Genomic DNA, 12,066 nt, shown 5'->3' on the forward strand with positions numbered 1-12,066 from the left:
ATTGGAGGTCACCTCCTTACCCAGACACCACATTGGAGGTCACCTCCTTACCCAGACTCCTCATTGGAGGTCACCTCCTTACCCAGACTCCTCATTGGAGGTCACCTCCTTACCCAGACACCACATTGGAGGTCACCTCCTTACCGAGACACCACATTGGAGGTCATCTCCTTACCCAGACTTCTCACTGGAGGTCACCTCCTTACCCAGACTCCTCATTGGAGGTCACCTCCTTACCCAGGCCCCTCATTGGAGATCACCTTCTTACCCAGACACCTCATTGGAGGTCACCTCCTTACCCAGACTCCTCATTGGAGGTCACCTCCTTACCCAGACTCCTCATTGGAGGTCACCTCCTTACCCAGACCCCTCATTGGAGGTCACCTCCTTACCCAGACCCCTCATTGGAGATCACCTCCTTACCCAGACTCCTCATTGGAGGTCACCTCCTTACCCAGACTCCTCATTGGAGGTCACCTCCTTACCCAGACCCCTCATTGGAGGTCACCCTCCTTACCCAGACTCCTCATTGGAGGTCACCTCCTTACCCAGACTCCTCATTGGAGGTCACCTCCTTACCGAGACACCACATTGGAGGTCATCTCCTTACCCAGACTTCTCACTGGAGGTCACCTCCTTACCCAGACTCCTCATTGGAGGTCACCCCCTCACCCAGACCCCTCATTGGAGGTCACCTTCTTACCAGACTCCTCATTGGAGGTCACCTCCTTACCCAGACTCCTCATTGGAGGTCACCTCCTCACCCAGACCCCTCATTGGAGGTCACCTTCTTACCCAGACTCCTCATTGGAGGTCACCTCCTTACCCAGACTCCTCATTGGAGCTCACCTCCTTACCCAGACTCCTCATTGGAGGTCACCTCCTCACCCAGACTCCTCATTGGAGGTCACTTCCTTACCGAGACACCACATTGGAGGTCATCTCCTTACCCAGACTTCTCACTGGAGGTAACCTCCTTACCCAGACTCCTCATTGGAGGTCACCTCCTTACCCAGACCCCTCATTGGAGGTCACCTCCTTACCCAGACTCCTCATTGGAGCTCACTCCCTTATCCAGACTCCTCATTGGAGCTCACCCCCTTATGGAGACTCCTCACTGGAGGTCACCTCCTTATCCAGCCATGTGCTCGAGCTCCATGATCCTCCCACAGTCAGCGCTGCCATTGGAAGCCCCCCTCCTTCTTCCCCTTCCACTCTCGTGGCACACAGGGGGTGGATCCGAGGTAGAGAGCCCTCCGTACTTTATGGTATATTTTTATATTTATTTAGTTCTTTATACAGATAGGAAGTGATACCCCCTCCCCCCCCCCCAGGTCTTTGGTCATCTGTATCCAGAAGACCCCCACAGGAAGGGACAGCAGATCTCTGTAAGTGATGGAAACCTGTTTCACTTGGCACAGGTGTCCCCATTGGAAGATTTTACCATCACTTCCTGTTCAACAATTGTAACATTTTGGATTTTCCTCTCACTTCCTGTCCCGGTGACACCAGGGTGAATCTCCCTCAGCCGGGACACAGACAGCAATATAAAAACACCTGCCAGGGATTCCAACCCTTTACCACTCCATCCAAAAAATAATAATTCAGATTTGGATTCAGGAACATTTTTAGTGATTATTTTGTGTTTCATTTTTATGTGACTTTTTTTTTTTTTTTTTACATTTGTACATGCTTGCTTTTCTATAGTTCATGTATACAGTATATGTTTCTCCTGACGGGTAGCTTTATACCAGTTAGTATAATCAACATCCCCGCTGAACTACTAAATAATAATAAAATAAAATGTTTATATTTAAAATAAAAATAAAATAATTTACAGTATACAAATATTAAAAATTACTACAAAATAAAATAATAATAAGATAAAATAAAAATAAATGAAAATAACATAAAGTAAAATAAAATAATTTACAGTATACAAATACTAAAATACTCATTTGTTGTGTCTGTTTTCTACACTGACAAATATGTTCATAAAAAGATTTTTCAAAATAAATAAAAAAATAAAATATAGTAAAATTAAATAATTTACAGAATACAAATAGTAAAATACTCTGTTGCTGTGTCAGTTTTCTACACTGAAAATATGTTCATAAAAAGATTTTTCAAAATAAATAAAAAAATAAAATAAAGCAAAATAAAATAATTGACAGTATACAAATACTAAAATTACTATAAAATAAAATAATAATAAGATAAAATAAAAATATTAAAATAAAATAATTTACAGTATACAAATACTAAAATACTCTGTTGTTGTGTCTGTTATCTACATCTGAAAATATCTTCATAAAAAGATTTTTCAAAATAAATAAAAAAATAAAATACAGTAAAATAAAATAATTTACAGTATACAAATACTAAAATACTCTGTTGTTGTGTCTGTTTTCTACACTGAAAATATCTTCATAAAAAGATTTTTCAAAATAAATAAAATAAAGTCAAATAAATAATTTACAGAATACAAATACTAAAGTTACTATAAAATAAAATAATAATAAGATACAATAAAAATAAAATAATTAAAATAAAATATATTACAGTATACAAATAATAAAATACTCTGTTGTTGTGTCTGTTTTCTACACTGAAAATATCTTCATAAAAAGACTTTCAAAATAAATAAAATAATAAAATAAAGTAAAATAAAATAATTTACAGTATACAAATACTAAAATTACTATAAAATAAAATAATAATAAGATAAAATAAAAATAAAAATATTAAAATAAAATAATTTACAGTATACAAATACTAAAATACTCTGTTGTTGTGTCTGTTATCTACACTGAAAATATCTTCATAAAAAGATTTTTCAAAATAAATAAAATAATAAATAAAGTAAAATAAAATAATTTACAGTATACAAATACTAAAATTACTATAAAATAATAATAGGATAAAATAAAATAAAAATATTAAAATAAAATAATTTACAGTATACAAATACTAAAATACTCTGTTGTTGTGTCTGTTATCTACACTGAAAATATCTTCATAAAAAGATTTTTCAAAATAAATAAAAAAATAAAATACAGTAAAATAAAATAATTTACAGTATACAAATACTAAAATACTCTGTTGTGTCTGTTTTCTACACTGAAAATATCTTCATAAAAAAGATTTTTCAAAATAAATAAAATAAAATAAAGTAAAATAAAATAATTTACAGAATACAAATACTAAAGTTACTATAAAATAAAATAAGAATAAGATAAAAATAAAATAAAATAATTAAAAAAAATAATTTACAGTAACAAATATAAAATACTCTGTTGTTGTGTCTGTTTTCTACACTGAAAATATCTTCATAAAAAGATTTTTCAAAATAAATAAATAAAATACAGTAAAATGAAATAATTTACAGTATACAAATACTAAAATTACTATAAAATAAAATAATAATAAGATAAAATAAAAATAAAAATAAAATAATTTACAGTATACAAATACTAAAATACTCTGTTGTTGTGTCTGTTATCTACACTGAAAATATCTTCATAAAAAGATTTTTCAAATAAATAAAATAAAAAAATAAAGTAAAATAAAATAATTTACAGTATACAAATACTAAAATTACTATAAAATAAAATAATAATAAGATAAAATAAAAATAAAAATATAAATAATTTACAGTATACAAATACTAAAATACTCTGTTGTTGTGTCTGTTATCTACACTGAAAATATCTTCATAAAAAGATTTTTCAAAATAAATAAAAAAATAAAATACAGTAAAATAAAATAATTTACAGTATACAAATACTAAAATACTCTGTTGTTGTGTCTGTTTTCTACACTGAAAATATCTTCATAAAAAAGATTTTTCAAAATAAATAAAATAATAAAATAAAGTAAAATAAAATAATTTACAGAATACAAATACTAAAGTTACTATAAAATAAAATAATAATAAGATAAAATAAAAATAAAATAATTAAAATAAAATAATTTACAGTATACAAATAATAAAATACTCTGTTGTTGTGTCTGTTTTCTACACTGAAAATATCTTCATAAAAAGATTTTTCAAAATAAATAAATAAATAAATAAAATACAGTAAAATAAAATAATTTACAGTATGCAAATACTAAAATACTCTGTTGTGTCTGTTTTCTACACTGAAAATATCTTCATAAAAAGATTTTTCAAAATAAATAAAAAAATAAAATACAGTAAAATAAAATAATTTACAGTATACAAATACTAAAATACTCTGTTGTTGTGTCTGTTTTCTACACTGAAAATATCTTCATAAAAAGATTTTTCAAAATAAATAAAATAAAGTTACTATAAAATAAAATAATAAGATAAAATACAAATAAAATAATTAAAATCAAAATAATTTACAGTATATAAATACTAAAATTACTGTAAAATAAAATGATAATAAGATAATAATAATTAAAATAAAATAAAGTAAAATAAAAAAAGATAATAATAATATTTAAAATAAAATAAAGTAAAATAAAATAATTTACAGTATACAAATAAAGTAAAATAAAATAAGATAATAATAATAATTAAAATAAAATGAAATAAAATAAAATTATTTACAGTATACAAATACTAAAATTGATAGCAAATAAAATAAAATATTAATGACATATAATAAAAATAAAATAATTAAAAGTAAAATAAAATAATTTACAGTATACGAATACTAAAATTACTATAAAATAATAACATATAATTAAAAAAAATGAATATGTAATAAAGTAGGGTGAGGCCCTTGCTTGTTTTCCATGACTGTACTTCACAACCTTCTTTGGTAGCCCCTGCATGGGCCCTCACCTCTGTTCAATGTTGTTGTGTCTGTTTTCTACACTGCAAATATCTTCATAAAAAGATTTTTTAAAATAAATAAAAAAACAAAATAAAAGTAAAATAAAATAATTTACAGTACACAAATACTAAAAATACCATAAAATAAAATAATCAAAATGAAGTAAAATAAAATAATTTACAGCTTAAAAATACTAAAAATTACATTAAAATAAAATGTAATCATTTATAAAATAAAACGCTAAAATAAAAAATTTACTGTATAAATCACACAGAGATTGAATTGTAGCGGGTCAGTCAATCGTGACCCAATCACAGGGATATTTTTCATCAGGTTAGAATTTGGGATAATCTCCATCACTTTAATAATGTTTAACACGTCCTTTCAGAAGTCATTTCCAATCATTTTAAACCTGTCGTTTTCATTCAAATAATCCCTGGTGATCCTGCCAGGAAGGTTCCTTGATCAAACACTTCCTGCCTTACTGATCTCATCTCAGCAGCCCTCCAGTAAGGATGCAGTGATATGAAATAACCACTAGAGGGGGGGAATATCCATATCCACGTGTGTGTGTGCAGTAAACAAATGGAAATATGGAACAGCATGAAGATGAAATCTTAACACCAAAAATGACTTTTAGGTAAATGTTACAATCATGACGTGAGTCCTGATCACCATAGTTGCCCCCCAAATGTATATTTATACCAATACACATAACCGGGACAGAGAAGAGATATGTGGAGCAGATACGTAGACGACACACAAAAGGACGCTATAACCCAAATTGGCCACCAGGACACAAAGAGAGTAAAAAACCTAACAGAGGTGCTAACTCTTCCTCCGGGTACATCTTAGATTGTGTTTAAGGTTTTGCATGGATTGGTAGGGGCCCCTCAGTAGCAGAGCCGGGGGCCCCCACCTGCCAGTCGTGTAGCTTTAGGGTTATCCCCAAGTGGCTCCGCCAGGCGCGGAGGTCTCACCTGTTGGACGATGGTGGTCAGTTCCAGGCACAGTTGAACAATGTTATTTTTCAGGAGGGAATATTCCGTCACGCTGACGAAGGGAGACCTGGAGGAACAAAATAATCGCCATTAATAAGGAGCCGCGATCCACCATACAGGACTGACTATGAATAGAGAGCCCCCCCCCCTCCCAACCCCCCACTCTGTATTAATGATATGAAATAAAACCCCAATTCAGGAGCAGTGCAGCATCATTGTCACCCCATCACAGGAAGGTGCATTAGGTGGACTTCACTGGCGGGATCAACAGGTGTTTGTGGGACTGAGAGGAAACTTGTGTTATAATTCCCCCCCTCCCCCTATCAGACACATGGGAGTTACATGTAGGGCAGGAAGGTGCGGTGTGGTCAGTGGCGGGTGAGGTCACTGGCTGGGACCAGAGCCAGATACACACGGGTTACATATGCCGCCATCGTTAGAGCGAGAGCGATAATTCTATCACTAGATCTCCTCTGTAACTCTAAACATGGAACCTGTAAAAAAAAAAAAAGTTCAAGCATCACCTATGGAGATTTATAAGTACTGAAGTTTGGCGCCATTCCACGAGCGGGCGCAGTTTTAACCACTTAAGGACCGAGCCTCTTTCTGAGATTTGGTGTTTACAAGTTAAAAACAGTTTTTTTTTGCTAGAAAAATACTTAGAACCCCCAAACATTATATAAATATTTTTTCTAACACCCTAGAGAATAAAATGGTGGTCTTTGCAATACTTTCTGTCACAACGTATTTGCGCAGCGGTCTTACAAGCGCACTTTTTTGGGGAAAAAAATCCACTTTTTTGAATTAAAAAATAAGACAACAGTAAAGTTAGCCCAATTTTTTTTTATATTGTGAAAGATAATGTTACGCCGAGTAAATTCATACCCAACATGTCACGCTTCAAAATTGCGCCCGCTCGTGGAATGGCGACAAACTTTTACCCTTAAAAATCTCCATAGGCGACGTTTTAAAAAATTCTACAGGTTGCATGTTTTGAGTTATGGAAGAGGTCTAGGGCTAGAATTATCGCTCTCGCTCTAACGATCGCGGCGATATCTCACATGTGTGGTTTGACCACCGTTTTTATATGCGGGCGCTGCTCACGTATGCGTTCGCTTCTGCGCGCGAGTTTGTGACGGGGCGCATTTAAAAATGTTTTTTGTTTCTTATTTATTTTACCTTTTATTTTTTATTTTTTTACACTGTTCTTTAAAAAAAAAAAAAAATGGTGTCACTTTTATTTCTATTACAGGGAATGTAAACATCCCTCGTAAGAGAAAAAAAGCATGACAGGTCCTCTTATATATGAGATCTGGGGGGTCAAAAAGACATCAGATCTCATATTTACACTAAAATGCAATAAAAAAATAAAAATAAAAATAATTTGTCATTTAAAAAAATAAAAATGGCCCTTTAAGAGCTATGGGCGGAAGTGACGTTTTGACGTCGCTTCCGCCCTGCAATGTTATGGAGACGGGTGGGGGGGGGGGCCATCTTCCCCTCCATGTCAAGCAAGGGGAAACATCTGATCGCCCACGGCTCCGGTAAGCGGCGGAGGGCACCGGATCGCAGCGGGGGGGCTCTCCCGCCGCCGATAAAAGTGATCTTGCGGCGAATCCACTGCAGAGACCACTGTTATTGGAAAGCGGACCGCTGGCTGATGAAGAAGATACCGGGGTTATGGTAGCTAGCTGCTGCCATAACAACGATATTCCTCTTCAAACTTAGGACATATATCGGCGTGCGGCCACCAACGACCGCCATTTTATTCCCTAGGGTCGCTGCTAAAACAATATAAATAATGTTTGCAAAAAAAGTGATGATTTTTACATGTAGGTGAGAAGTGTCAGAATTGGCCTGTGTGGGGGAGGGGCTAATCGCCATAAGTAACATACAAATAATTATTATATAATGTTTTAAGGTCATTTACTATATTTTCAAAATCTGGACTCAAGCAGGGGGCTTAGCGGACCAATTACTGAAGTTTGAACTTATAACTTCCAACCAGTTATTTCACAGTAAATAGATAAATAATACAGTAGGTGACCGCGATATTGTGTCAATCACGCCGCTGTTATCGGCAAGATTTGACACCTGCGAGCCCTGTCGCGGGAGCTAGCTCATCGGGAAAGGAAAAATTTGTTTTTTTCCTTTCCCGATGAGCGACAGGCATTGCTGACAGGTGTCTGGTATGAATCATGAGGGGGAACGCCGCGCCAAATTGTAAATAAAAAAACAGCGTGGGTTCCCCCCCCAGGAGCATACCAGGCCCTTAGGTCTGGTATGGATTTTAAAGGGGAACCCCCTACACCGAAAAAAAAACGGCATGGGGGTCCCCCCAAAATCCATACCAGACCCTTATCCGAGCACGCAGCCCGGCCCGGTCAGGAAAGGGGGTGGGGGCGAGGCGAGCCCAGGCCCTCAACATGGGGGGGGTGGGCGCTTTGGGGCAGGGGAGCGCCCCTGCGGCCCCCCCACCCCAAAGCACCTTGTCCCCATGTTGATGAGGACAAGGGCCTCTTCCCGACAACCCTGGCCGTTGGTTGTCGGGGTCTGCGGCCGGAGGGCTTATCGGAATCAGGGAGCCCCCTTTAATAAGGGGGCCCCAAGATCCCGGGCCCCCCACCCTATGTGAATGAGTATGGGGTACATCGAACCCCTACCCATTCAGCTGGGGGAAAAAGTGTCAATAAAAAAAAGACGACGGAGAAGACCGGGCCACCGCTAGCAAAAGAGCGGCAAAAGAGCGGAAGATAGCGGAGGAGCCCGGCAGAAGAGGCCGGAGAGCGGGAGAAGAGGCCGGAGAGCGGGAGAAGAACCGGACAGCGGGAGAAGAGGCCAGACAGCGGGAGAAGAACCGGACACCGGGAGAAGAGGCCGGAGAGCGGGAGAAGAACCGGACACCGGGAGAAGAGGCCGGAGAGCGGGAGAAGAACCGGACACCGGGAGAAGAGGCCGGAGAGCGGGAGAAGAACCGGACACCGGGAGAAGAGGCCGGAGAGCGGGAGAAGAACCGGACACCGGGAGAAGAGGCCAGACAGCGGGAAAAGAACCGGACACCGGGAGAAGAGGCCGGAGAGCGGGAGAAGAACCGGACACCGGGAGAAGAGGCCGGAGAGCGGGAGAAGAACCGGACACCGGGAGAAGAGGCCGGAGAGCGGGAGAAGAACCGGACACCGGGAGAAGAGGCCGGAGAGCGGGAGAAGAACTGGACACCGGGAGAAGAGGCCGGAGAGCGGGAGAAGAACCGGACACCGGGAGAAGAGGCCGGAGAGAGCGGAGAAGTCGGAAGAAGACCCCCGAAGTCGTAAGAAGACCCCCGGAGCTGCCTAATAAATTACTTTAAAAACCTGTCTAGTGTGTTTTTTTTATTGACACTTTTTCCCCCAGGTAAATAGGTAGGGGTATGATGTACCCCATACTCATTCACATAGGGTGGGGACATTAAAGGGGGCTCCCGGATTCCGATAAGCCCTCCGCCCGCAGAACCCGACAACCAACGGCCAGGGTTGTCAGTAAGAGGCGCTTGTCCTCATTAACATGGGGACAAGGTGCTTTGGGGCAGGGGGGGGGCCGCAGGACGCCCCCCTGCCCCAAAGCGCCCACCCCCCACGTTGAGGGCATGGGGCCTGGTACGGCTTTTTCTGACCGGCCGGGCTGCGTGCTTGGATAAGGGTCTGGTATGGATTTTGGGGGGACCCCCCCCGCCGTTTTTTCGGCGTAGGGGGTTCCCCTTAAAAACCATACCAGACCTAAGGGCCTGGTATGCTCCTGGGGGGGAACCCATGCCGGTTTTTTATTTAAAATTTGGCGCGGCGTTCCCCTCATGATTCATACCAGACAGCTGTCAGCAATGCCCGTCACTCATCACGAAAGGAAAAAACAGTGTTCCATTCCCGATGAGCGGGCCAGCGCGGGATGCACAGCACCCTGTCGCCGAGAACCAGCGCGATGGGATCGCGCTGGAAACACATTCTCGCGGTCAAGTACTGTAAATGATTATCTTATATACTATTAGATATTATTATATATAATATAGGATTTAGCTTGTACCTTCTCAGCAGCAGAAGATTCTCATTCTCCCTCTTAACTGTGTGAGAAGAACATGGGATTGTGGGTAATTCTTATACCCATAAACACATGTATTTCCATGTAGATAAGAGGGCGGGGCTGGAAGGGAGCATTTTTCTTTTAGACACGCCCCCTTCTATGACACTGCAGTGAGAGGCGTGCCTCCACTGCAGCATTTTTATTAGACAGCTGGGGCTAATGGTGCTTTATCATTGGTCCAAGGCTCCAAGCTGTCCATTGAGCTCAGTGCCCCTGACAAGAAGTGAGGAGAGGCGCTGTGATCTCATCCTCTCAGTCTTGTATCTATACAGGCCGATCTGTATGTAGCTTCTGACAGGCTGTACAAGGAGCCCCGTATCTCCGGAACTATAGGTCGTGGGAGCCCCAAATTTTTACCAGTGGTGGGGTAGGACTTAGGATAACCCACCTGCCTCCCCTGACTGCATGTCCCTGATGTAGGGTTGCCACATTTTCTTAAAGCCAAACCCGAACACTTTACTGGCACACTGCAATTTTTTTTTGTAGTATACATTGTAAAAGACCTTTGACAATTTTGGGTGGCTTAGTGTGGCAGCAGGATGAACAGGGGGCAGAGGGATGGACGGGTGGGGAAGCGGGGTGGACAGGGTGGCAGCGGAGTGGACTGGGGGGGCAGCAAGTGGACTGGGGGGGCAGCAGAGTGCACTGAGGGGGCAGCGGAGCGGACTGGGGGGGCAGCGGAGCGGACTGGGGGGGCAGCGGAGTGGACTGGGGGGCAGAGGAGTGGACTGAGGGGGCAGCAGAGTGGACTGAGGGGGCAGCGGAATGTACTGGGGGGCAGCAGAGTGGACTTGGGGGCAGCGGAGTGGACTGAGGGGGCAGCAAAGTAGACTGGGGGGGCAGCGGAGTGGACTGAGGGGGCAGCGAAGTAGACTGGGGGGGCAGCGGAGTGGACTGGGGGGTGGTGGAGTGGACTGGGGGGGCAGCAAGTGGACTGGGGGGGCAGCAGAGTGCACTGAGGGGGCAGCGGAGCGGACTGGGGGGGCAGCGGAGTGGACTGGGGGGCAGAGGAGTGGACTGAGGGGGCAGCAGAGTGGACTGAGGGGGCAGCGGAGTGTACTGGGGGGCAGCAGAGTGGACTTGGGGGCAGCGGAGTGGACTGAGGAGGCAGCGAAGTAGACTGGGGGGGCAGCGGAGTGGACTGAGGGGGCAGCGAAGTAGACTGGGGGGGCAGCGGAGTGGACTGGGGGGGTGGTGGAGTGGACTGGGGGGGGCAGCAGAGTGGACTGAGGGACAGTGAAGTGGACTGGGGGACAGCAACGTGTACTGGGGGGCAGCAGAGTGGACTTGGGGGGCAGCGAAGTGGACTGGGGGCAGCAGAGTGGACTGGGGGGTCAGCGGGGTGGACTGGGGGGTCAGCGGGGTGGACTGGGGGTCAGCGAAGTGGACTGGAGGGGCAGTGGAGTGGACTGGGGGGGCGGCAGAGTGGACTGGGGGGCAGCGGAGTGGACTGAGGGGGCAGCGAAGTAGACTGGGGGGGGCAGCGGAGTGGACTGAGGGGGCAGCGAAGTAGACTGGGGGGGCAGCGGAGTGGACTGGGGGGTGGTGGAGTGGACTGGGGGGGCAGCAGAGTGGACTGAGGGACAGTGAAGTGGACTGGGGGACAGCAACGTGTACTGGGGGGCAGCAGAGTGGACTTGGGGGGCAGCGAAGTGGACTGGGGGCAGCAGAGTGGACTGGGGGTCAGCGGGGTGGACTGGGGGTCAGCGAAGTGGACTGGAGGGGCAGTGGAGTGGACTGGGGGGCGGCAGAGTGGACTGGGGGTCAGTGGGGTGGACTGGGAGTCAGCGAAGTGGACCGGGGGGGGGGGGCAGTGGAGTGGACTGAGGGGGCAGCGAAGTGGACTAGGGGGCAGAAGAGTGGACTGGGGGGGCAGCAGAGTGGACTGAGGGGGCAGCAAAGTGGACTGAGGGGGCAGTAAAGTGGACTGAGGGGGCAGCAGAGTGGACTGAGGGGGCAGCAGAGTGGACCGGAGGTCAGCGGGGAGGACTGGGGGTCAGCGAAGTGGACTGGGGGGGGGCAGCGAAGTGGACTGGGGGGCAGCAGGTGGACTGGGGGGCAGCAGAGTTGACTGAGGGGGCAGCAGAGTGGACGCGAGGTCAGCGGGGAGGACTGGGGGTCAGCGAAGTGGACTGGGGGGGCAGCGA

At 42.9% G+C, this 12,066-nt stretch overlaps 1 protein-coding gene across 1 annotated transcript in view; it reads right to left on the bottom strand.

Annotated features, from left to right (window-relative positions):
- Positions 1-12,066, bottom strand: part of LOC141107389 (connector enhancer of kinase suppressor of ras 2-like) — a gene marked incomplete in the record, with an annotated part of 546,558 nt that overhangs the window by 287,234 nt on the left and 247,258 nt on the right. The window contains 1 exon segment of the mRNA XM_073598089.1: positions 5,789-5,876. Within this exon segment, the coding sequence (XP_073454190.1) occupies positions 5,789-5,876 (88 nt within the window).

Source organism: Aquarana catesbeiana, linkage group LG09 (assembly GCF_042186555.1).
Source record: "Aquarana catesbeiana isolate 2022-GZ linkage group LG09, ASM4218655v1, whole genome shotgun sequence".
In the NCBI taxonomy this organism is placed as follows: Eukaryota; Metazoa; Chordata; class Amphibia; order Anura; family Ranidae; genus Aquarana; species Aquarana catesbeiana.